Genomic DNA, 27641 nt, shown 5'->3' on the forward strand with positions numbered 1-27641 from the left:
TTCAACTTATGTACCTTATTCAGGTTCTGATGAGGTTTCACTTCTGATGAGGTTTCACTTACAGCAATAATAAGCACAATCAGTAGACATTTCCCATCTTTCAACTTCCTTATGTACTTTCCGCTCTTTTCCCATGAATTCATTGATGAAATCTTCCAACACTTGACTTTTCAATAATGGTCGATTCTCATACCTGATGTCCCATCCACCAAGTTTTCCGGACCGGTCCAATAGTTACCCAAAAGTCTTTAGCTTTTGCAAAAGTTTATGTAGGGGCATATTCGTGCGAACCACTACCATATATGTCTTAAAATATGGTCGCAGCTTAATCGAGGTGGAAATCTCTAATCTATCTTCGAAAACCTTGACTTTATGCCCCTCAAGACTTTGCTGGCATAACATACTGGAAACTACTAGCCTAGTTCCTCTCTTACCACCATTGTGCATACGACTTCATTTATAATCAATAGGTATATACATAACACTCCATTTATAGGCATGCTCATTAACGAAGGAGTGAAGAGTAATTAATTGATATCCTCGAATGTCGATTAACACTCCTTAGTCCATTTAAAGTGTTAAGCTTTCTTAATAGCCTTATAGGAAAGCATGCATCCTCTTACTGAACATGAGACATATCTTCCCAAGGTCGTGATCCGTCCATTCAACTTATGTACCTTATTCAGGTTCTGATGAGGTTTCACTTCTAGTTTTTTCCTTTATCTTCTTAGGATTTGCTTCTATCCCTTCTGACTAATCATGTAACTGAGAAACTTTCCTAAACTAACCATGAATGTGAAATTTTCTAAGCTCAAGAGGACGCCTTATTTTTTCATTACCCTAAATGATTCATGCACCTTTTAGAAGATCTGCAACACACACTTTTAATGATCATATCATCAATATATACTTCCACATTCCTACCAATTTGGTCTGCAAAAACTTTATTTGCTAACATATAGTATGTTGCCCCCTCATTTTTAGGCCAAATGGCATGACATTATAGAAATATATGGCTTGGTGTGTGATGAAGGTTTGTTTCTCCTCATCATTCGGGTCCATCTTAATCTAATTACAACCCATTATGGTGGTCGTGCATGAATATACCTCATGTCCAACTATTGAATCAACCATTTGATTAATAAGATAAAGGATACTTGTCCTTAGAGCCTGCCTTGTTCAAATCTTTGATTACTCAATAGGACCATTTGGTTTATTCACCAACGCGTCATTCGACATCCATTCTGGGTAATGTACCTCTCTTACAAAATCAACATCTAATAGTTTCTTCACTTCCTCCTCTATGGCCCTCTGCCTTTCTAGTGGTTTCTCTTTTTCTGGCCACTAGCTTGGCTGATAAGTCAATATTCAACTTATGTGTTATGACATCTGGACTTATACCATTCACCTCTGCTACCTACCACACAAATATGTCCTCTTCTTAAAATCTTCCTTCACATTCGACTATAAGTTCTCTACAATCTGGAGCTTCTTATCGAGTGCTACAACTAGTATTTCTACCTCGTTCATATGTTCAGAGTTGGGCTCATCTTCTTCCTCCTCTTCGGCCACATTCCACAATGAGGCTAAATATGTTTATTATGCCATCTTCTAATTGGCCCATGTTATTGCTGGTCTGTTACATGTGGGAATCCGTGAGGCCAAATGCCTTATAAAAAATATAGGCTTCTTAGTTAGATAAAAATGGTTGCCTCATGATGATGTTATATTTGATGCTTATCCATTATAGTGAACTCACAATCACCCTTTCAGATTCCGTCCTATCGTTAAACTAGCCCTCCAACACCGCTTGGTCTCGCACTTAGGTCGAATGTCCTGTAACATCTATCAACAGAACCTATACCAGTTCAACCCTAATTGGATCTACTTGTAGCTTGTTGAAAGCACGAGTAATCACATTCACAAAGCTTCTGGTGTTAACCAGAATCCGTTTAACCTTGTATCCATGAACATTATTGTAAGGACTAAAATATCTACATAGGAATATGGTATAGGGTTAGCCAAAGAGAACGAGTGGTTCCACATATTGTACGTTATGGTGGTAAAAGGAAGTTAAAAATCTACAACCCCAGTTTTAGGAAGGTTAAAAATAGTGGAAGAAATGGAAGCTAAGTTTTTTAGAATACTTAGAAATTCTCTTAAACTCTGTATTTATATGGTTTTTTCCTAATAAGGTTTTATAATGTCATCTTCCTATTGGAGGATCATTGTCCACGTATATCACATTTCTTTAGCAATGTTCACACTGACCTCCTCTAGATGCACAATTTATGACCTTCATCTGCGGTTAATCGACTGAATCCCAAATATGCAATCAACGGACATCCAGACGATTATATGCTACTATTCGATCCTTGACATGTAGTCTAGCAATACACAAACATTCATTCCGACCTTTATTTGAATCTCAGTTCTGTGGAGTTGAGGCACTCAAAAGACTTGCATCAGCACTTTGTCCAGACCCTTGCATATGGTCACAAGACATTCGAGTAACCTCTCGTTAGCTTTTACATGGATCCTCGTTAGGTACTTTATGGACATCCAGCTCAGACATAAGGTTCGAGAATAACATCCACATATTATCAATCTCAATCCAAATGCTTTTCATTCAAATACATTAATGACAAAACAAACGACCATAAATTGCATGATCACTTGCACAACTTTCTCTAATCTTCCAATATAATCATCATGACCAGGGTAATTGGTGAAGGGGTACAAACCAAAATCTCAAATTCAACAAACCCAGCAAATATAATACAGCAACTGGTAAACATAACTCTACATACTTCTCTCTGATGCCAAGTCCAGCAATGTGCGAAAGAATCGGTGAGGATACATAGGAGGTTGTTCTGTTAGTGCCTGTACAAACCAAAGCGCAAAGCAGAATCAATGATGCGTAATAATATGAAATTGTTTAAATGTTTCAGAAAAGATTCCATTTCTCTGCTCATGCTTTTATTATTTCATACCATTCAACTCATGCAAAATGCATCATTCCAATTCGTGTTAACTTATTTTGCACGATAAATTACTTAAATTGCTAGCAAGTTTAGCATAATATGGAACTAGTTTAGAATATTTGAGAAGAACTTCCACTTCTCTGCTAATGTTTATTATTTCACAAAACCCAAAAACCACCCAGTTCTCATAAAAATGCTCAAACAGTAAAACATACTTGTGTTCCACAATTTATTTTATTAGTAATTACCTGATGAATCAGAACAGTGGAAGGAGTCATTCCAGGGACAGTATTGACCTCTATAATCAACACCTGCAAGCAGAGACATGGACCAAAGTTATTTAAGAAATATTATCAAAATAGATGCTCCAATCAGGGGAGTAGGAGAAGGGTGTACAAGGAGCTCTCCTGCACAGGGCCCCAAATTTAAGGGGACCCAATTTTTTTATTATACAAATCTAAATAAATTATTGTTATTAATTATTATGTGAAAAATTAAGTAAATGTTAACTTATCCAGAAAGTCAATGTTCTAAGAGTCTTAAGGTGTCCAGTCTATTATTATTATTATTATATAATATCTAATTTAATTATTTTTATTATATTTATATGTTAAAAATCAAGTTAAAAGTATTTTGGTGTTTCAAGTTAAAAGTATTTTTATTATATTTATATGTTAATTATTATACATTATCATTATATGAAAGTATTATTTTTTTTTTAATGAATATGGCCTAATTTTTTTCCAACAATGTTTATGACAGCCTTGCTCCAATCTAAACCTAACTCATATAGCATCTTCAATCAATTAACTGTTGACGAGTCCGAATCACTTGGTAATGATGGTTAATTACACCAAACTTGCACATTTGGTGAAAAAAAGAAGAAGCTGAAACTCTATCTATTTCAGGCAAATCAAGCATTTCCTACAACATCATGGAGTAGTTGTGATTTTGACTCGGCTAAAGGGCATAATGGGGCATATCCAATGGAGTAGAAAGATCAACGTACCTCTCCACTATCAACATTAAGAAAAGCATCGATCCGCGAAAATCCTTCCAGTTGCAGAGTGTTTGCAATAAGTTCTATATGCTGTTTGCATTTCTCCAAAGCCTCATTACTGGTTGAAGAAGAAAACATTTATTTAATCAACTCACAACCAAAGAAGATATTATACTTAACAGCTGTGAATGATGTGATGACAAAAGAGAAATTGTAGATGGAGGTCTTGATGCATGAACTAGAGCTATATCAGATTTAATAACGAGTAGATCATTATAAGTCTGTGTTGTGGAATACCAATCTACATGTTAAAATCACATTTCTCACCACAAATATTAACTGCACTCGATGTACGAATCAAGTACTTAATATTAAAACATATTACATTCCTTCAAATGATAGAAATAAAATTTTATAATGGGAGCCGTAAGAATGCATATCCAAAAGTAAAGATCAATGAGAGATATTTTAAAAACAAAGCTCCTAGAAACTGAAAATGTTTATAGTTAAAGGTTGATGCATAGCTGGAAGGACAACACAAGCTTCAGAACAAAGAATAGTGCAATTATCACAAATCTGCCATATGATATAATTTCCAGCGCAAGAGTAAACCATATGGTGTCCAGAGCGACATTTCCTTTTTCCAAATTAAAATGGAAAAACTCGAGCAAGAAATATAAACATCATAAAATTCAGAATGAAGGTTCTATTACAAACCTAACAATTGATGCTGGAGGAGGAGTAAGATTAATGCCGGTTCCACCTGTCATAATTTTGAAAGACATCAGACAATACACAAGGATATTTTTTCAACAGATATAGTGAACTAACTACAGCTTGACATCAAACTTTAGAAACTTCCTATGTAATTAAAAATCTTCTTCGCTGGTCCACTTTTTCAAATCTTACATCATCTCTACATTATTCAATACAACTTCAAAAAATGATCAAGACCATAGCCAGCATGAAAAAACAAAGGAAACCACAGATGAAAATCCACACTGATATCTAAGGTAATTAATGGCAACAAGCAAAGGCATACCTTGAAATTTCTCCTCAAGTGATAAAATATCACCAGATTCCTTGACCGTTATACTTGGACTCAGTGAATGCATGGATCCACGTTTCCCTATAACACCAACAGTTATTTCCACCCATCGACTTTCTCCTTTCCAATCAAGACCATGTGCATTTCCAGCCAAAGATTTGGAAGAAAAAACGATTTCATCAGTCTCAATGAAGGGTTCAAAGATTAAGAGCTCTGGAGGAGGGTTTGGCATCTCAATCATTCCATGTGCCTGAATATTACACCAAATCAGAGATGCAAGTAATTCAGACGCAATTGAGAGATTCCTTATCAATTATGCATGATATCCAAGTTAGTAAAGTGAGGAAAACTGTCACCCCTTGTTTGTAATTGTCATGGAACCAATTGAACTAAAACCTTAAACTGATAGTTAAAGCCCTAATTCATATTAATATTTAACACATCCCCGCATATGTGAATACCAACTAGGCTTGAAGAGTGAACAAGCCAGGCCCATCTTACTATGTGTTGAAATTAAATCAACAAATGGAGTTGTCAGGATCAAAGAGGCTCTGATACTATGTCATGGAACCAATTGAACTAAAAGCTTAAACTGGTAGTTAAAAGCTCAATTCATATTAATATCTGACACACTCACACACGCAAAGACCACCTGGGCCTGAAGCGTACACAACGCATGCCCATCTTACCATGTGTTGAAATTAAATCAACAAATAGGATTGCTAGAAATCGAACTCTTGATCACTTGGTCAAAGAGCATCTGATAGCATGTCATGAAACCAAATTACATGCAAAAAAAAGAATTGAATTTCCTGACTAGCATTCAATTCAACTCGCTTACCAAATCATTTCCAAGGTTTGGAGAACATTGTTAATATAAATGAATTCAATTCCTAATCGAACTAACGTGTCCTCCATACGTCACTCCCAATTGAATTCAAAAAATCATGCCAAGTTTGGCATGATTTCTGATTCTCACATCACAAGCTTAAACATGAGAGAATTGCTTTTTTTTTTCCAAATATGAAATTGGAATAAAAAGAAATAAATTAGATTCCACCTAAAATGGGTTTCCGAACACTCTCTAACATTTTTGTTAATTTAGAAAAAACTCATGGACATGTCAATTTGAAAATTGCTTTCAAAATAATCATCACTACAATGAAAAAAAATCAGTTCTAGAAATGGAAAGCATATTTCACAATAAATTGATATCTCATCCAAATGAAATCAGACCAACTTGTAATCACAATGACAACTACAAAAAAAATGTAGAAGTAAAAGAGCAGCTGTTTTTCACTACATTTAAACAGAAGATTGCTTAATGGCTTAAGCAGTGAAATCTTCACTATGAAACTTTAGATGCATTTATGATTCAGAAAACAGGCAGCTAATCCTTGCATGTGTTAGGTTCACAGGAAGTACATTCACTCTTATACAGATGGTACCTAACACTCTGTTTCTTACTTAGTAGTCACCTTATTATCAATTGTAGGCATCACAACACCTTTGGTTTCAGCCAAGAGCATCTGTCATACTAATTTATGATGCCATCAATCTAGCAAGGATTCCAACACGTACCTTTGAGAAACTATTAGGTGGTATCCGTAGAAGGCAATCCTCCAATGCTTTTAAATACACTGAAAGGTCATCTGCACAACTACATGGACAAAAACAAATAATCACACTATTCCTCAACAATGATACACCAAAAGAACATGGCACAAAGCATCTTGATGCCCTGATCTTTCATTTTCAGTTCATTAAGCCCTTGACCTTTTATTTGGACACATTAAGCCCCTGATCTTTTTTCTTTTTTGTCAGATTAAACCCTTTCTTGCCAAATTAGTTAGTTGTAAACATCTAATTCGGATCAGTGATTTATTTCATGTGTTTTTGAAATTATTCTTTTACAATTTGAAATGAGGTTTGTACAGATTTTTTGAAAAAATGAAAGATCGGGGCCTCAGGGTGATTTTTGCCACCAAAAGAAAAAACATTTAAATGGGTGTAGCATGAATTATCAGGTTTGGCACATTAAATTTTAGGAATATTCCAGTATTCAAGAACAAAGGTAAAGGCAACCAGTAAAGAATGTTCCAGCAAAACAACTGTGTTGATGGAGAAGTCTCGTGAGAAAAGGATTTGGACATGATTTTATTTTAATTATCTGTAAGAAAATCACATGAAGAAAAAGCTAGTTTGAGTTTGTTACAGAATTCAAGACTGTTACACAATTCAAGGAGATAGACAAGTTAGGATAGGGTACAGACTATACCCATACTCAACACCCATACAGTCTGTTACAGACCATACCTTTACCCATACATCCTCTTTGTATATATAGATATGTAGGTTTCTGTATTTGTTATGAATTGTAAAACACTTTCATCACTTTAATCACATGGTATCAGAGCTGCCCGTGAGCAGCGTTCTGGGTAAAATTTTTTTTTCCCGGTCTCTCTTCTATCCCTGCGTATAGACTGTTGAGGAAGGATATTCTGTTCTGATCATCTTCTTGCTTCACCGCCGCCGCTAGAAGACCACCCATCCTCCGAGCGGTCGTTTCGTCCAACTCCGGCCACCAGACCTGTAGCGCGTGTGTCTCACGCGCCACCTGCACCCTTCGCCCGTCACCCACGCGCCGGCGAATGAAGGCGCGTCCGGTGGCCGTTCATCGTCGGACTTCACTTTCCGGCGTCGCCCCATCCTCCACTATCAGCATCTCGGGTCAGTTGTTGGGTTCCTGCACTTTTTCCAAATTTGGGTTCCTGTGTGTTCCCCTTATTGCTGTTGCTGCCATTCTGTTCCTTTTTTTTTTTTAGTCTCTCCCTTGGACTATATAGTTATGGCTGACGGAAAGAAAGTCGAAACTCATATTCCTACTGTTACTAATATTATTCTGGTGTCTCAGAAGATCACCAGCCACAAATTGACTGGTTTGAATTATGTTGATTGGTCCAAAACTGTCAAAATTTATCTTCGTAGTATTAGAAAAATTCGTCACTTATCTGATGCTCCGAACACAACTGACGAGGATTGGCTGGAGGACGATGCTCTCGTTTATTTATTCAGATTAAAATTCCATTGATACGAGTATCGTTGGCATGATTCAACATTGTGAGTATGTCAAAGAATTGATGGATTTCTTCCAATTTGTCTACTCCGGTCGAGGTAATGTTTCACGCATATATGATATCTACAAGTCTTTTTACACTACCGAGCGACAAGGTCAATCTGTCCAGAACTACTATATGCAACTTATTCAAATTTTGAACAGTTGAAAGAGTTAGTGCCCCTGAGCACTGATATCAAAGTACTACAAACTCAACAAGACCAAATGTTTGTTCTCAAATTTTTATGTGGACTCGGCTCAGAATATGAGGGTATTACTTCTCAAATTCTTTCCGGTGCTGACATTCCTGACTCCCATGCGGTTCTTACTCGTGTTCTACGTAGTGAGCTTGTTATCTCCGCTCCTCCTGTTGTTCCCGCCTCTAGTGCTCTTCTCAGTCACAAGCATGGGTCAACCCGCTTTCCTACGGGTCTGACTAAGGGTATCACTCAAGATGCTAAACCATTCGGAGAAGGAAGCCGCTCTGTTGTGTGCTATTATTGTCATGAGCCTGGTCATACCAAGCGTACCTACACCACAAAAATCCAAAGAATCGGTTTGCTCATGTTGCCACTACTGATGTTTCATCTTCATCATCAGACCCAACCTACACATTTACTGCAGCTGAGTATGCCACATACCAAGCAACATTAGCTGCCCGACATTCATCTTTGTCCATCACTGCTCCTCCCGAGTCAGGTAACACCAATACATGCCTTCTTTCATCCTCCTCCCAATGGGTCATTGATTCCGGTGCCACAGACCACATGACAGGTAATTCAAAACATTTCTTATCTTCCTCTCATACTTTTCCTTCCCATGTAACCCTAGCTGATGGCACAACTTCATCTGTCATGGGCACTGGCACTGTTAATCCTACTCCTGCACTTTCTCTTTCCTCTTTCCTCAATGTACCTGGTTTTGATTTTAACTTAATACCCGTGAGTAAACTTACTCGTTCACTAAATTGCTCTATCTCATTTTTCCCTGATTATTGTGTGTTTCAGGATCTCCTGACGAAGCAGATTATTGGTAATGGATGAGAATCTGGAGGTCTCTACGTGTTGGATACTCATGTTAGAAGACCTATTGCTTGTTCCACTGTATCCACTCCGTTTGATGAGCACTGTCGGTTAGGACACCCATCTCTTCCCCTTTTGAAGCAGTTGTGTCCTCAGTTTCACAGTTATCTACTTTGGATTGCGAGTCGTGTCAGTTTGGTAAACAGCATCGTGTGTCTTCCTATCCACGTGTCAATAAAAGGTCTAATTTTCCCTTTGAATTAGTTCATTCTGATGTTTGGAGACCTTGTTCGGTTGTGTCTAAAGTTGGTTTTAAGTATTTTGTTACCTTTGTAGATGACTTTTGGTTATATTTGATGAAAAATCGCTCCGAATTATTTACTCATTTTACTGCTTTCCGTGCTGAAATTAAAAACCAATTTAATGTTTCAATTCACACCTTAAGAAGTGATAATACTGAAGAATACTTTTCTGGCTCATTTCAAGCTTTCATGCTCCAGAATGGTATTCTTCACCAATCCTCCTGTGTTGATACACCATCTCAGAATGGTGTAGCTGAACGTAAAAATCGCCACCTCCTTGAAACAACCAGAGCTCTTTTAGTTCAAACACATGTTCCTAAAGACTTTTGGGCTAATGCAATTTTGACAGCTTGTTTTCTTATTAATCGAATGCCTTCCACAGTGCTACACGGCGCCACTCCTTATGGTACTTTGTTCCCAAACAAACCATTGTTTCCTATCTCTCCACGAATTTTTGGGAGTACTTGCTTTGTTCGGGATGTTCGACCACACATTACTAAACTTGACCCCAAAGCCCTCAAATGTGTCTTTCTTGGCTACTCTCGTCTTCAAAAAGGGTATCGATGTTTTTGTCCATCTCTAAATAAGTATCTCATATCCTCTGATGTCACATTTATGGAACACCTTCCATTCTTTCCTGCATCCTCTGATTTACTTCCTACTCCGGACGATGATAATGTGTTAGTCTATCGAGTCTCCCATTCTCTACCGCCCATGCCCCCAACAATGCCTAAGCCACCAATTGTTCAAGTCTATTCTCGGCGTCAGCATCCTCCTGCTTCTAGTCTAGTACCTATATCTGCTTCGCCATCATATCCACCTCCTGCCATGAGTCCAGATGACTCTACTCTTCCTATTGCCCTACGCAAAGGTAAACGTTCATGCACCTACCCTCTTTCAGCTTTTGTTTCTTATACTAACCTCTCATCTACTTCACGTTGTCTTATTACTTCACTTGACTCTACTTCTGTTCCTAAATCTGTCTCGGAGGCCCTATCACATCCTGGATGGCGCAATGCCATGATCGACGAAATGAATGCTTTAGATGCTAATGGTACTTGGGATCTGGTAGATTTACCGTCCGGCACGAAGTCGGTTGGATGTCGATGGGTATATGCTGTTAAACTTAATTCTGATGGCTCAGTGGCTCATTTATAAGCACGTCTGGTAGCAAAGGAGTATGCTCAAACCTATGGGGTTGATTACTCTGATACGTTCTCTCCGGTAGCTAAAATAGCCTCCACTCGGCTCTTCATCTCCATGGCAGCCTGTTCTAATTGGCCCTTGCATCAGTTGGATATCAAAAATGCGTTCTTACATGGGGATCTTCAAGAAGAAGTCTATATGGAGCAACCACCAAGGTTTGTTGCTCAGGGGGAGTATGGCAAGGTTTGTCGTCTTCGTAAATCTCTATATGGCCTAAAACAGATTCCTCGAGCGTGGTTTGGGAAGTTTAGTCAAGCAATTGACAAGTTTGGGATGAAGAAGTGCAAGTGCGAGCACTCTGTTTTCTATAAACACTCTGCATCAAGTATCATTCTCCTTGTCGTCTATGTAGACGATATTGTCATTACAGCAAGTGATATTTCAGGCATTTCATCTCTAAAAACATTTCTCCATGGCCAATTTCATACCAAGGATCTGGGAGCTCTAAAATACTTTTTGGGAATTGAAGTATCAAAAAGTAAGAAAAGAATCTTCCTGTCTCAAAAAAAAATATGTTCTTAATCTGTTGTCAGAAACAGGAAAATCTGGAGCTAAGCCTTGCAGTGCGCCCATGACTTCGAAACCGCATCCCACATCAAAAGGAGAACTATTTGAAGATCCTGGTAGATATAGAAGGTTGGTGGGAAAACGGAACTATCTTACAGTGATTAGACCTGATATAGCATATTCTGTCAGTGTTGTTAGCCAGTTTATGTCTTCTCCCACCATTGATCACTGGACTGCACTAGAACAGATCTTGTGTTACTTGAAAGGAGCTCCTGGACGAGGAATATTTTATACGAATCATGGCCATACACAGATTGAATGTTTCTCCGATGCAGACTGGGCACGAGATAAGGAAAATCGGAGATCGACTACAGGCTATATTGTGTTTTTGTTGGAGGAAACTTAATTTCGTGGAAGACCAAGAAGCAACATGTCGTAACTCGCTCTAGTGCCGAATCTGAATATCGAGCCATGTCCCAATCAGTTGGTCAAATTATGTGGATTCGTCACCTTCTATCTGAACTTGGATTCAAAGTCAATACTCCAGCAAAACTATGGTGTGACAACCAAGCAGCGCTTCATATTGCTTCTAACCCAGTATTTCATGAACGAACCAAGCATATTGAAATAGATTGTCACTTTGTCCGTGAAAAACTGGAACAAAATATTACCTCTACAGCCTATGTCAGGACGGATGAGCAACTTGGAGATATTTTTACTAAAGCTTTAAATGGGGTTCACGTAAACTATATTTGTAACAAGTTGGGCATGATAGATATCTATGCTCCAGCTTGAGGGGGAGTGTTACAGAATTCAAGACTGTTACACAATTCAAGGAGATAGGCAAGTTAGGATAGGGTACAGACTATACCCATACTCAACACCCATATAGTCTGTTACAGACCATACCTTTACCCATACATCCTCTTTGTATATATAGATATGTAGGTTTCTGTATTTGTTATGAATTGTAAAACACTTTCATCACTTTAATCACAGAGTTAAATACTAAAATTACAACATTTCATAGGTACCCTAAACTCACTCTTAAGTATATATTTTATTTATGTTCAAGAATCAAACATAAAATCATGAACCTAAATAATTAAAGAATCTGTACATGATCAAATACCCAACTCCCAGATAAAAGGAAAATAACATCAGAAATAACAAAGGATTAAAACGATATAAAATAACAAAGGATATAAAACGATATAAGCTTACCATAATCTCGCAACACCTGTTGAACATCCATCCCTTGCTGGTTTAATACATAAAGTTTCACACTGAAGAGTTGAAATCAAGTTATGCCAAATCTCATGTACAGGCGTATTTAGCAAATCTTCTTCTTTGTAAACTTTTTTATTTATGGTAAGAACTCCCTGATCTGCAAGCTGTTAAATGCTATGAGATGTCAAATGAAAAGGAGGAAAAAATAAGGATATTCAGACTATAAACAACGAAATGAGAGAATGTTGCGAACTTTTCAAAGTGAAACAACACAGTTTATTTTGTTTTACCATACATGACTAAGTGCTAAAGATGTTGCAACCTTGTCCATACAAGTCCTTGAAGCCGCTACACCAGGACCTGTAATTCAGACAAGGAAAAGTAATCATCTAGCTCCAAAGCTAGTTAATTCTCTGTGTGCTAAGTATAGTTCAAAAATAAAACCTGTATAAGGAACTCCTTCAGCTACCAACAGAGACTGAAGTGTACCATCTTCACCAATGCCACCATGCACTGCAGAAAACATCAGAAAAACACTATAAACTTCACATATGATGTAAGGAAAAGGAAATGCTCTGCCTCTGAGCTTTACTATGCCATTAACAAAACAAATGATGCAGGGGTCAGTATCTGAATATATAAACCACATAGAACTTGCCATAATTGGAAATACTGGAATCTACAAAATAGGGTAAATTACACCCATGGCAACTGAAATCTGCTCAGTTTAACGTTATGGCCACTAAACTTCAAAATGTAACATAAAAGTAACCGAACTTTATACTTTTTAACATAAAATCCACTATGACCATTGACCAGTCATTATGACTTTTGTTCCTCTTTTTACCGGTAATCTCATCTTCACTCCTACCCATTATTATTTTCTATCCCTATTTTACCCTTAAAAAAACCTCTCTTCCTCTCTTCCTTCTTCTTCCAAAAAATAATACCATTCTCTCACTTTTCTTTCATTTTTCTCCTCTCTTTTCTCTCTCTCTATCAAATTCATGGGAAAACAACACAATTTATACCAAAATATCTGAGAAATTTTCAACCAAACAACACATTTTAGAATAAAGAAAATTAACAAAATACATAATGGGCTTTATAACTTCAATCAACAGTTCAAGATTGAGGGATTTTTTAGCTCACGTTATGGAGAAGGAAACTTAAAAGCATAGACATGAAATAAACTGTACAATCAATTAGCATAGAAGTTCAATTTTGATTTCTTAAAGTCAAAATTCAAGGGAAAAAAAGATGGGGGAAGAAAGAGAAAGAAAGTCATTTTCAAAATCAAACCAGCATAGAAAAGGCTCCAAAATTGCAGGAACAGCCTCATAAAAAAGAACGGACGCCATTCCACATAAGAAAATTTCATTCCATCTCTAGAGTCTCGATTGGTGTTTAAGTAAAACACCATTAAGAAAAACAAACATCCAAAACCCTAATTAAATTCAAAAATTGATAACAAAAAACGACACTTACAATTCATAATTAAAAAAAAAAAAAAGAAAATCCAAGTCCCAAATACCCCCACCTTGAAAGAAACACAGTTCACAACCCAAAACCAGAAAAAATAAATAAATAACAAAAAAAAAATAATGTGAATAAGAAGAACAGAGCAGATATCCAATGGCTAAAAATTCACAAAAATGCTTAACAAAAGAGAAGGAAACTGACGGGAAAAACAGATGTCTCCATTGTTTTGTTGAAAAAAATAGAAAAACAAACTCCAATAGAAACTCCATTCGCTAAAAGGGTTTAACAAAACTGTTGGTTCAGTTAGTTAAGGAGAAAATGAAAGAAAAGTGAGAGAATGGTGTTATCTTTTGGAAGAGGGAAGAGAGGAAGAGAGATTATGCTACGTATAAGCGAAGGGGAAAAATTCCAAGGACTAATTGTGATATTAGCCTTGTTAGTTAATTCTGTTATTGTTGCTTTGCTGTGATATTTTAATTTATGCTTTTCTTGCTGTGAGTTGTTTATTTCCATAAAGGCTGTATTAGCTAAAGTAGCTAGAATCATCCTATTTTGGACACTAGTGACGCAGTTATCCAGCTGTACAGAATGACAGCTGTCCTTTGTAACCAATTCTGTCCTCATTCCTATATTAGTGGTCACATATGTACTTGGTAGTTATTCCTGAATTTTAATGAATAATTTCTTTCTCTTTTCCTCCTAATTCTCTCTTCTCTCTCTATCTTCTCTCTTATTTCTTTTCTCTTCTCTTCTATTCTCATTTCCTCACACCGACATTGGTATTAGAGATCATGGACCTCCGGCCGGTGATTAATGAATGGTCAGTAACACTGCCAAACGAAGTAGAGCACCTACCAAAAGATTCATGGAAAGTCTTGAGCAGCAAGTTAAGGCGATTACTGCCCAAATGAAGGAGCTAGCAGAGGTTACGGCGATGCAGCTGGATTCAATGCGATCCTTGTTCCAAGATGTGCAAACTGTCCAGAATCAACACATTGACACGCTCATTCATGAGCAGAATCAGTTCATGAAAGATCAACTGAACTCTATTTCTAACCTGTTTCTTTTAATTCGCAATACCTAGAGTTCTTCTCAGGGAGCTTCCCCTTCATCGGGAAACCATTCTGACAAGGGAATCCTCAGAACCCAAATTTTTCTGGGGAAACTAATACCAGACCACCCTTGCTCAACAAAATGTGAACTACCTGCGCGACGGAGTTGAGGTAGAAAAATAGATTAGCAAATGTCAGAAATATTTCCGGATCTTCGAAGTTGCAGAGGAGAGGAAGCTGGATTTGGTCGGAATATATTTGCAGGGAAGAGCTGATAAATGGTTCAAGAATTGGAATAAGGTTCATCCTGTTGCTACTTGGGAGGAATTTAGTAAAGAAATAGTGAAGAGATTTCAGGAGACTGAAGTCAAGGAGATGATTGATGCAGTCAAGCCAAAATCAACCTTCAAACCAACCATTCCCGGCAATGTTTGGAATCCTACTCCTTTAGCCACATATAAACTATGAAGCACTGACTCGGGTGCGGGTGTGGCAAACGGCATTTTTGGAAAATATGAGACACGGGTGCGGCGGGACACGGCAAATTTTATATAATTAGTTATATATATTACATGGGGGCGAGCCTTGGCGCAACGGTAAACATTGTTGTCGTGTGACCAAGAGGTCACGGGTTCGAGTCTTAGGAGCGGTCTCTTGCCAAATAAATTGGCAGGGGAAGGCTTGCCCCCAGTACACCCTTGTGGTGGGACCCCTCCCCGGACCCTCGCTCAGCGGGGACGCGTAGTGCGACCGGGCCGCCCCTAGTTATATATATTACATATAAAAATATATAAAAAACTTGATAAATCACAAATAAGCCATTTTATAAAGAGCAACAGCCACAAAAACGCACAGACAAGCAGCAAATATATCGCACATGAGAAGGAAAAGTCGCGAATGTTGAGAGAACGCGATGGTTATATATTAGGGATTTTTTATCAAAATTTTATAATTAAACAATCTCTTTTAAAAAAATTAAGAAAAAGCCCTAAACTTTTACAATTTTTTCCCTACAACCGTGTCCCAAGTCACAAACAAAAAAAAAGCAGGGTACACGTTTTTGCCGTGTTGGACACGTGTCCGGCCGTGTCCCCTGCGAGTCCCTGAGTCCGACACCGCCACGCCGACCCCAGGGAAGAGTCTGTGCTTCATAGCATATAAACCAAACACAGCACCTTTCAATTCCCATATATCCTCTTCGCGCATACCAAACCCTCCTGACCCAAAACCCCATTACCAACCCTTAACTATAAAAAAAAACCCAGGGCCTATTGGAAGTGTGGAGAAAGGTTCCAGCCACAAATGTACTACTTAGAAGCTTAATGCCTTGAATTCAGAAGAGGAAGGGGGGATCGTGGAAGGGGAGATTGTGGAAGAAGTAAAGGCTAATGGCAATGAAGTGCAGGGGGAGGTACAGAAGTCATTTCATTGTGGCATTAGAATAACCTGCGATTGAAACAAGTACTGAATAAAAGAGCCATCATGATTCTCATTGACAGTGGAATCACGCATAGCTTCGTAGATCTGAAGATAGCTATGGAGACCAGATTGTCCCTGTTACAAGTAAGCTTAAGATTATTCATAAGGATAACAAGCCTCTGGAGTTACAAGGAATGTCTGAGAGCACTAAGCTTAATATTATGTCTCTTAAAAGTGTAAATGACTTAGTGTCTAAGGGACGGAAGGGAGTTACTGCTAGGCTTTTTTTAATGTATGTTTCTGAGGTTCCTAAAAATTCAGAATTGCCCCTGTTACAAGTAAAGGCTAATGGCAATGAAGTGCAGGGGGAGGGTACATAAGTCATTTCATTGTGGCATTAGAATACCCTGCGATTGAAACAGGTACTGAATAAAAGAGCCATCATGATTCTCATTGACAGTGGAATCACGAATAGCTTCGTAGATCTGAAGATAGCTATGGAGACCAGATTGCCCCTGTTACAAGTAAGCTTAAGATTATTCATAAGGATAACAAGCCTCTAGAGTTACAAGGAATGTCTGAGAGCACTAAGCTTAAGATTATGTCTCTTAAAAGTGTAAATGACTTAGTGTCTAAGGGACGGAAGGGAGTTACTGCTAAGCTTTTTCTAATGTATGTTTCTTAGGTTCCTAAAAATTCAGAATTGGCCAAACATACACCCCAAGTTTCACCTACATACCAACCACTTATCAACAAATATCACATTGTTTTCCTACCACCTACTACCTTACCTCCTGTCAGGTCACATGACCATGCTATTCCACTTAAAAATGCCACAGATCCCATCAATGTTAGACCCTACTGGTATTCCCACCATCAAAAGAATTGAGATTGAGAGACTAGTAGCAGAAATGTTAGCTAATGGGGTAATACAGCCTAGCACTAGTCCTTTTGCATCCCTCGTTTGCTAATTAAGAATGAGGGGACTCGGAGATTTTGTGTGGATTATATTATAGAGAGTTAAACAAGGCCACAGTTAAGAATAAGTTTCCCATTCCAATTATTCAGGAACTTATTGATGAATTGAGGGGAGCTAGAGTCTTTTCTAAGAATGATCTTTTAGCAGGATTTCATCAAATAAGAATGAAACCTGAAGAAGAGATTGCTTTCAGAACCCACACAGGCCATTACGAGTTCCTAGTGATGCCTTTTGGTCTCACTAATGCACCTGCAACCTTCCTGTCCCTAATGAACATTGTGTTTAAGCCTTATTTGAGGAAATTTGCGTCAGTCTTTTTCGATGACATCCTTATATACAGTAAATCTGATGAAGAGCACTTAGCTCATCTTGAAATGATTTTCCAACTACTAGCTTATCACCAACTCTGTGCTAAGGCATCCAAGTGTGAGTTTGGAATGTCATGTGTTTGCTATTTGGGTAGCCACTGATCCAGAAAAGGTTGCTGCCATGCAAAATTGGCATGTTCCTGTCAATTTGAAGGGATTACGGGAATTCTTAGGTCTTACGGGCTATTACAGGAGATTTATACAGGATTATGGTTCTAGATTTGTTGAAGAATGATAGTTTTAATTAGACCCCTGAATCTCAATCTACCTTCAAGATGTTTAAGGTGATCATAACTCAAGTTGTTGTACTCTCCACTCCTAACTTTGACCAGCCAGTCACACTGGAATGTGATGCGAGTGGCTCTGGCATAAGAGCAGTTCTAATGCAAAATGGGAGGCCATTTGTTATCTTCCTCGAAATCAAAGGCTCTCTGCATATGAGAGGGAACTTCTAGCAATCCTACAAGCATGTTCTACTTGGCGATACTATCTTGAGAATTCTGCTTTCATCATCAAGACAGACCATGAAAGTATCAAGCATCTATTAGAGCAGAAATTACATGCTTATATACAACATAAGAGTATCTCTAAGCTTTTGGGGTTAGATTACATCAACAACAACAACAACAACAACAACAACAAAGCCTTAGTCCCGAAATGATTCGGGGTCGGCTAACATGAACCATCATATAAAACCGTGAAAATCAAGTCGTGTCAGCGACACAGATTCGCTCCCTCCACTCCGTCCTATCCACTACCATATTTTCCTCAATTCCCAATAAACTCATATCACTCTCGATCACCCTCCTCCAAGTTTGCTTAGGTCTTCCCCTACCCCTCACCACTACATCCCTTTGCCACTCTTCGGTTCTCCTAACCGGCGCATCAAGCGCTCTACGTCTCACATGGCCAAACCACCTTAGTCGGTTTTCTCTCATTTTATTCTCAATAGATGTGACCCCTACTTTTGTCCTAATTATTTCATTACGCACCCGGTCCTTTCTCGTGTGACCACACATCCATCTCAACATACGCATCTCCGCCACCGACATCTTATGGATGTGGCAGTGTTTCACTGCCCAACACTCCGTACCATATAACAATGCTGGTCTAATTGCCGTCCGGTAGAATTTTCCCTTCAATCTATTAGGGATGCCGGGATCACAAAGGAAACCCGTAGCACTCTTCCACTTCGACCAACCAGCTTTAATCCTATGAGCAACATCTCCATCTACTTCTCCATCCGTTTGGATAATAGATCCTAAATACCGGAAGCAATCCGAGGCCTGAACAACTCTCCCATCTAGGGTGATTGTCCCTGCCTCCCTACTCCTACGGCCGCTAAACTTACTCTCCCATCTGGGGTTAGATTACATCATTCAGTATAAATAGGGTAGTGAGAATAGGGCTGCTGATGCACTTTCAAGGCAGCAGGAAGGTCTGGAAATTTCACAGTCCAACATTTCTTCTGGCCTAATCTCTCTCAATCGGTGATCTCCTGGGTTTCTCAATGTGACACTTGTCAGTGGTGCAAGGCAGACCACTCAGCCTACCCTAGGTTACTTCTTGCCCATTCCTCAAGAGGCTTGGAAGGACATTGTGATAGACTTCATAGAAAAACTTTCCAAGTCCTGTTGCAATGATACAATTCTGGTTGTGTGTCACATATAAGCGATGGGGTAAAACTTAGAGGATTGGATATGTAATTATTCCAGGTTTTGTTAGTTGCTATTTCTTCCAGTAACATGTTTTCTCTTTTCTTCAAAAGGCAATTATTTAGCCTTTGGCATGTATTCTAGCTAGCTTGTGTGTTATTTGGAGTCTAATGAGTTGTTTGTTATTTGGAGTCTAGTGAGTTTGTTAGCCAGCTCTATTATGTCAGCTATAATGCTAACTGTTTCTCTTTCTTTCGTCCTCTATATGGAGAACGTTTTCTGTATTAGAAAGGTATGCAATTAATCAATGAAATGGTCTCTCCTCAATTCCTCTGTTTCTCTCTTACCTGTTCTCTTTCTTTTCTCACCTAAATCTATTTCTTATTAAATGTTAGAATCTCAAGTTCTAACATTGGTATCAGAGACTGCCATTCTTGGCCGTTCGATCAAAAGATTAAGGAAATTAATGCACAGATACTGGAAATTCGAGAGCGGGTTGGGGGTTTGAAGAAAAACAAAGTTACCTTGACTCGACTAGAAGAAAGAAAAAAGGAGAATCCACAGCTTCGCAACTACATACTATGCAAACCCAGATGACTGATATGCATAAGGCTCAACAGCAACGCATGGACTCATTTAGCCATGAGCAGGCTCAGAATCGAAAGGATCATTTGACCACTCAACAGACATTGTTGGAGCTGAACGAATCCATGGAGGGGATCCCCTTCTGATAACCAACCTTCCTCCTTCATCAGTAAAGGAATTCTAAACAACAAATACCCATTTCAGATGGGAGATCAATCTTCGAAACCACCCTACTTCAACAAACTGTTACCTAAATGCGATCTTCCTCACTTTGAGGGCACTGATGTGGAGAACTGGGTTACCTAGTGCCAGAAATATTTCTGGCTGTTGATGTGGTTCCTGAGAAGAGGATGGATTTGGTGTCAGAGATTAATATAAGATCTATGATTGGACCTTAATTATCAGATTGAGCTTTTAGTTCAATCGGTTTCATGACATGGTATCAGAGCCTCTTGGACCAAACGGTCGAGGGTTCGAGTCTTGGTCTAGCCATTTGCGAAGTCCATTGCCGGCCAATTTCGAAAGTTCTACCATTCTTAGGGACAAGAATGCAGTGAAGGGGTATTGTTACGTATAAGCATAAGGGGAAAAGGTCCAAGGACTAATTGTGATATTAGCCTTGTTAGTTAATTCTGTTATTGTTGTTTTGCTTTGATATTTTACTTTATGTTTTTCTTGCTGTGCGTTGTTTATTTCCCTAAAGGCTGTATTAGCTAAAGTAGCTAGAATCATCCTATTTTGAACACTAGTGAGGCAGTTATCCAGCTCAATGGCAGTTATCCTTTGTAACCAATTTTTTCCTCATTCCTATATTAGTGGTCATATATGTACCTGGTAGTTATTCCTGAATTTTGATAAAGAATTTCCTTCTCTTTTCCTCCTAATTCTCTCTTCTCTCTCTATCTTCTCTCTTATCTTCTTTTCTCTTCTCTTCTATTCTCATTTCCTCACACAGATTATTTTAACGGTAAAATAGGGATAGAAAAGAATAATGGGTGGGAAGAGAAGATGGGATTATCGGTTAAAAGAGTAGTCAAAGATCAAAATGATTGGTCCATGGGTAATAGTGACTTTTATGTTGAAAAATGTAAAGTTGAATTACTTTCCTATTATGTTTTAAAGTTTAGTGGCCATAAGGTTAAAATGAGCAAAGTTCAGTGGCCAAGTGTGTAATTTACCCCTACAAAATGTGTTGACTGAATTTAATACTGTGATATATTCAACAGAGAGTTCTTAGAATGATAGATCATACAAATATACCCATGTTTGTCTATAGATTCCACTAAAAGGTATACAAAATGAACAATGGTCACTTCTGGCAAAGCCCTCGTTATACAAAGCCCAGTAAGTTTCAGCAGTTTATAACAATGTGCCTAGTGCAAAAAAGGGCGGCCCGGTCGCACTACGCGTCTCCGCTGAGCGAGGGTCCGGGGAGGGGTCCCACCACAAGGGTGTACTGGGGGCAAGCCTTCCCCTGCCAATTTATTTGGCAAGAGGCCGCTCCTAAGACTCGAATCCGTGACCTCTTGGTCACACGACAACAACGTTTACCGTTGCGCCAAGGCTCGCCTAGTGCAAATTGAAAAAATAATAATAATAATAATAATAATCCACATCTTCATCGCTAGCTCTAGCAACATCATTGGTATTGGCCACAACAAGGATAAGATATTCCAAATTTCTATCTCAAATCAGCATCTAGTTGTCCAAGATCAAACATGAAAAATCGTGTATCACACTTCAATAACGAGACAAGAAAATGTAAAGAGAGAGAGGTAAGACAATCAATCAAGTTCCCATACTCAGCTTCAGTTGGAACATCATTGGTATTGGACACAACGAGGATAAGATATTCCAAATTTCTATCTCAAATCAGCATCTAGTTGTCCAAGATCAAACATGAAAAATCGTGTCATCACACTTCAATAATGAGACAAGAAAATGTAAAGCAAAACTTGACTGTGAAAAGATATATAGTTGAAGAATAAGAACCCACTGCGAAAACTGTTGCTTGAAATTCATGAAATATGCAATCACGCTTCAATGGTGAGATAAGAAAATGTAATGCAAAACTTGACTGTGAAATGATATAGTTGAGAAATAGAACCTGCTATGAAAACTGTTGCTTGAACTTCCTTGGCATGCTTGATCCACTCCTTCAATGTATATTTTTGAGGTAGTGCATCAGGTATATCAAACCCATCAAACCAATTATGCTTGTTCAAACCTTCAATGAGATCTTTTGTTGCTTGGTTGCGCAAGTAAGATGTAAATGCAGCTCGAGCTGGTTCAATTGCCTCGATGCAGGCATCAAGAACTTCCTCTGTAGTGTGTCTCAACACAAGAGAGTAACTATATTCAAAAGATATACTATGTAAACATGTGTAGAAATATAAATTGTTTACTTACGGCAATGACCAAACTGCTCTAGAACTAACATCAGAAGAACACGAGTCCGAAGGTGCAAGTAAACAAGGAGTTACATTGAGCTGCAGAGAAAACAAATCAGAGATATTATTCATAGGCTTACAAATATAAAAACCACAATGCCAAGTGAGGTACAAGAGTAGACATGAGGGTCTGAGAATCTGTTGTTGTGTAGAAGTAGAAAGCAAACATGGTGTACTTCAATGCAAAAAATTGATAAATAAAACTACTCATGGAAGTTGCAAGGCAAAGAAACTTCTCTTTTTCTTAAACTAGTTCCACTCTCCTATCTTAGGAGTTCTGCAGTCAAATTTCAGAACTGTAATTAAATTCATATGATCAAGCCTTCAGATGATAAAGTCAATTAGCCAACCATCAACATGACACCTACTAATTGATAGTAAAGAACTTCACTATTATACATACCTAGAATCCTTCACCATATTAATAACAAATTTATGAAACTAACACCGCATCTCAAATTTAGTATGCAAAGGTTAATATGGTGTATTATTTGCTATGAACATTATAATAACAGACTTGGATCTATTAAATATAGCTTCTCAGATCATCAAAAGTCTCATCCAACTGGCATGTTGTCTTAACTTACATCACTAAATGCTCGCAAGTTAAGCCAGACATTTGTTCCACTCATAAGGGATACTTGCCGCTCCGAAGTGTCACCTCCAAATATAACAAACACTTCACCGGTTTCTTCATTTTTGCTGATTGCTTCTGTGAGGTGCAACAATTCTGATCCTCTTGGAAAATGATCTGATACAGTATTGTTTGAAGCAAGATTGGGAAACCTCAAACAGGCACGACGGATGATGCTACGCAGTATATTTGAATGGGAGAAACCAACCTGGAGAACAAAAAGGAACCTTGTTACAATAATAGCAGTTCCAAAACAGATGAATGCTGGAAAAAAAAAAAAAAAAAAAAAAATTAGAAGCATCTAATAATAAACCATATAGAAGCATGGACTCCACAGTTTAAACGACTAAAACAGAATGCTGTAGTGTCCAATGCATACCCAAAGGCAGAGCTCGTTTTAAATGTTTTGGTGGTGAGGTGGACAGATAATGAAAACTATACATGATTATGTAATTATAACTATGCTATATATTAATGGACTAACATTTATTTATTTATTGTGGGAGAGTGCATAGGTTGAGAAACTGTGCCATGTATATATATATCTATCTTAATTACCAAAGACCTACTAGAGCTGCCTCCATTCTCAAGAAGAATGCAACTCAATATTGACAATGTCAAATGAGACTACTATAATGCTATCTAAACCTAGTTTAGGTGCTTAGCTGATGGGCTTTTGGATAAAGAGCATATGTTTGAGCCACACAGCTCCATTCTTCTATATCACATTCTCAGCTTTCAATTCAAGCCTGTAGCATAACACAATAATGAGAAGTACCTTGGAAGCTTGCTGAAACAAAAAACTGGTCTGCTCCATTCCACTGATCTGAAAATGCAACAACAAATTTCAGTATGACAGTGAAAACCTACAGTCCCCTATGCATTTACAGTGACTTACCAGATTAATGTCAGTAAATACTATTGTGCCCAAATCGGTGTGTCCAAATTTCCCATCCGAAGAAGAGAAGGCATTAAGGGAAGAAGGCAAAAACCATCCATCAATCCGAGCAAAGTCACGTAGATGAAGCTGTCGGAATAATATAGAAGCTCCTTCTCGAATCTTTTTAATTACATCTACATGAAAACGTGGTGGAGTATGATAAGCAACCTGCGAAGAAAGAGATAATTGCTGAAAATGGAAATGAGAGAAGCCATACAGAAAGTAACATTTTATAAACTTCAAAAATACAACTATGATGGGAAAGGGTCCAACTTAGTGTTGCTTTACCTGTTGTGTTGGAAGATATTTCCTTCGATAATTGAAAATTGCATCCTTTTCCCCTATATCAATGCTACCTTGAAATAGAAGCTCTACCTGGAAAACAGTATCATTATTGCAATGAAATCCTTAATCAAGCTACTTGTAATTTCTTGATTAATCTAAAATATTCAGGATTACAACTAAAGGTACTTTTTGAAAACTTAAGCATATCTAACACAAGTGGATTATAAGCAATATAAAGATGCACTCTTTGAGAGTAATGAACAAGTACAACTTAAGTTAGAAAACATCATATAAGAATACAATTGATAAGCAAAATGAAATCCCTCTATGTCTTGAAGCGTTTTGTGAAATTTAAACTGATGTTGCAAGAAAAGAAAAGAAAAAGGCAAAAATAGAATAGGAATCTACCTCAGTTGGCAGTAAAACAACTGGATTGCACTCAAAGCCAGATCCCACATCAATCACAATGGCTGTAAATTCACTCCCTCCCTCAAGAAATATTTCAACGACGACTTTATCATCAATCCCCTTTCAGACATTAAAAAGTACATAATTCTTGTCAATTTGTAATCTTCCAACAACAATACTAAATGCAACTCTTTTCCTGTCCAGTTCTCACAAATAGAATTACATCAATTATCAATAGCAAGTTGTATGAAATCAAATCACCTCCAAAATTATGTCATTCGCTTTTTTAAGAGAATCAGTAACACCATATGCCACTGTTACACCAATACTTGATCCTGCTACAGCCGGCTTCACCTGCAAAATACAAGAATGCAATTTTGAGTTCCTAAAGCTGAACCATATCAACATGATTTACCAAGTAGCATACTAGCATCTCAAGTAGATGCAAGAAACTCGCCTTACCACAACTTTCCCTGAGTTAAGGTCCAGTTGGTTGCTCAGGAACCACTTAGATAAATCAGACTCATTGGTTATGCTTCCCTAAAAAACAATTTTACAATGCAAGAGACATAAAAACAAATTTACTGGTTTCACCTACATATAGATGCTAAAGGCATAACTAATACAATCAATAGTTAAAAACATACCTCAACTAAGAAATTAGGTACAGTAATAAATCCTTGTTTGCTGAGCTCCAAGGAGGCGAGATACTGCCAGTGATTGAATGATATAATGGTTAGCCATAATATATTGTGAACAAGCAGAAAGCTGCATAAGCTATGACCAAATGTTTTAGTAGATAACCAACAATGATGTTATGTGGTGATCATGTTAAATGACTTGCATAAGTATGACTCTGAAATTGAGCGAATAGAAATCACACCAGTGAATTAAATAAGATAAAAATTTAATGTTAGGTATAGCCCCCAAAAGCTACACATCAGTTTCTGTACAACCTAGGAAACAGAAATTATGGACCCTACATCATTCTAAACTTCAAACAAATCAAAAAATGCTAGGGAAAATTTTCAATTTCCAAAGGCTTATATGATGTTCACCTTTCGACTTTTCACTGTCTTGGTACTGGTTCAAGAACAACTATGTTCTGATCTGAATGCTCAACATTTAGTGCAAGAAAACACCAATTCAACTTTAGCTATGAAACTAAATTATATTATGACCTAGGAAGCACCGACATGGGTACTCGTACGGGTACGGGTGCCGCAAACAGCATTTTTTAAAAATATGAGACGTGGATACAGCCGGGACACCATAAATAACATCCATAATAAGTCATTAATTCATCAAAAAGAAACATTTAATACTTCAAACTATTTAAACTACCAAAAAAGGGGCGACTGCTATATTCTTTACTTTAGATTTTTATTTCTTTTTTTAATTAGGGTTTTTTATATATCAACCCCTTTTTTTGTAAAAGTGTTAAAAAAAACTCTATATTCTACTTAATTAACTCAGAAGCGGTGCCCTCAAAGTGTCCCCGAAGTGTCCCCACAAAAAAGAAAAAGAGGGGACACTTATTTTGGAGTGCTGGGTGCGTCTCACAGAGTGTCGAATGTCAGGAGTGCCCGACTCGTACGTTAACCTCCTAGAAGTATCGGTGCTTCCTAGGTTATGACTTGAAGTGAAGCCAAAGTAATTTTGGCAATATGAAAAAAGAAAGTTTCTTCTACCTTGTCAAATGCTTGACAGCATTCAGTTGATCCTGTTCCAACAAATGGAATATTATACTTTTCCAACAGTTCCTGAACAATCCACCAGGAGGGGTAAACATCAAACATTATAAAGCCAACATTTGAAGGGTCTCGTTCTATCTATACAAACTTCTTTGCACGTATGATGTTAAAGAAGAATTATCTATGCTTCACCTGGATGCCACCATCTTCACCAAATTTACCATGTATTACAGGGAATACAATGTCCACTGAGGCAGCAAGATGTTCTGCAAATTCACACAGAGATGAAAAACTTTGGGCAAGGCTGCAAAGAACAGAAAATTAGCCATCTTAACAATTTCAAATCCACTGTAAATGGTATCACAAAGTCTGAAAACTTGGCTTACCTTTCAAGTTTAAAGTCAAAATCTGCAGGAGTATTTGAGTATACCTGTAAAATGAATAACAGAAAAACTGATAACCAAAGTAATTTTCATTAATCATCAACTTTTTTTCAGTGCACATAAAACCACAATTAATCCGTAAAACAATTCACCAGAGCCAAAATGCGCATACTTCAGCATAACTAATTAACACAAACCTGAGCAGAGGATATAGCATACGCATGGAGTTCATAATCAATGTAATAGCAGTTTACATGAAAATCTTCTCCCTGATACAGAAAATATAATCAAACACTTCCACAACTCATAAGCACGCAATAGCCGTATGCTGATTAAATTGGAGCACTTTTTTTCTAATGTAAATTTATGTAAAAACCTAGGCATGATTACGAGGTAAAAGTACCTGAATGTGATCAAGAACTGATCTAGCAGAATTCAGAGAAATTCCTCGCTCTGCAGAGGGGCCTCCACATATAAGACCAACTCTAAGAACTCTGCGACCCTCCGGCTCCTGGTCCTCTGTCTTCGAAGTTCGATCACCCACGACTTCAAAGATGGCGCGTGGAACTCCAGCTCCAGAACACTGCGTCTTTGAATAAGGATAAGTCTTCCATCTTCGACTCAATTTCAATATGTTTGTGGAATCGAAAAACGATTTGTGCACGGCAAAGCGTGCTTTCCATCCAGCGGCGTCGAACTGCTGAAGCACGGATAGCTTTGAAGCGAAAGCAAGAGACGCCATACAAAAGGAAAACGAGAGCAAAAAGTTCAAATGATGAGACGGTAATGGAGAGAAGGAAGAATTGAAGTTTTCCCTTAAAAGAGCAGAGTGGGAGTGGAGAAGTAAGCAAGCATTGCGGTCAGCTTCCTGCTTAAAAATTTGAATAATAAGG

The 27641-nt window shown here is 37.9% G+C and overlaps 1 protein-coding gene across 2 annotated transcripts; it reads right to left on the bottom strand.

Annotated features, from left to right (window-relative positions):
• Positions 1 to 2609: 2609 nt before the first annotated feature.
• Positions 2610 to 27641, bottom strand: LOC136205474 (uncharacterized). 2 transcript variants are annotated; one of them, XM_065996080.1, is made up of 24 exons: positions 27152 to 27641; positions 26946 to 27017; positions 26752 to 26795; positions 26558 to 26669; positions 26363 to 26434; positions 25319 to 25381; positions 25134 to 25211; positions 24933 to 25025; positions 24672 to 24791; positions 24267 to 24353; positions 23937 to 24146; positions 23817 to 23864; positions 22992 to 23246; positions 22364 to 22443; positions 22062 to 22306; positions 12859 to 12927; positions 12710 to 12774; positions 12409 to 12578; positions 6614 to 6692; positions 5027 to 5282; positions 4702 to 4747; positions 3994 to 4102; positions 3233 to 3295; positions 2610 to 2883 (listed from the first exon to the last, which is right to left on the bottom strand). In XM_065996080.1, exons 1-24 carry the CDS (start codon positions 27488 to 27490, stop codon positions 2803 to 2805), a joined length of 2856 nt encoding a protein of 951 aa, XP_065852152.1. In that variant the 5' UTR covers positions 27491 to 27641; the 3' UTR covers positions 2610 to 2802. The 2 variants fall into 2 exon arrangements, with proteins under 2 accessions (XP_065852152.1, XP_065852153.1); XM_065996081.1 differs by lacking the exon at positions 27152 to 27641 and having other exon boundaries at positions 26558 to 26631.

This window comes from Euphorbia lathyris, chromosome 9, assembly GCF_963576675.1.
Source record: "Euphorbia lathyris chromosome 9, ddEupLath1.1, whole genome shotgun sequence".
Lineage (NCBI taxonomy): Eukaryota > Viridiplantae > Streptophyta > Magnoliopsida > Malpighiales > Euphorbiaceae > Euphorbia > Euphorbia lathyris.

What these genes read in the sequence shown, in the direction of transcription:
- LOC136205474 (XM_065996080.1), bottom strand. Translation starts at nt 27,490, where the DNA reads ATGGCGTCTCTTGCTTTCGCTTCAAAGCTATCCGTGCTTCAGCAGTTC. An exon ending in CAGTTCTTGATCACATTCAG is followed by an intron (nt 27,018 to 27,151) that starts GTACTTTTACCT and finishes TTTCTGTATCAG; the next exon opens with GGAGAAGATTTTCATGTAAA. An exon ending in CATCTTTAGCACTTAGTCAT is followed by an intron (nt 12,579 to 12,709) that starts GTATGGTAAAAC and finishes AGCATTTAACAG; the next exon opens with CTTGCAGATCAGGGAGTTCT.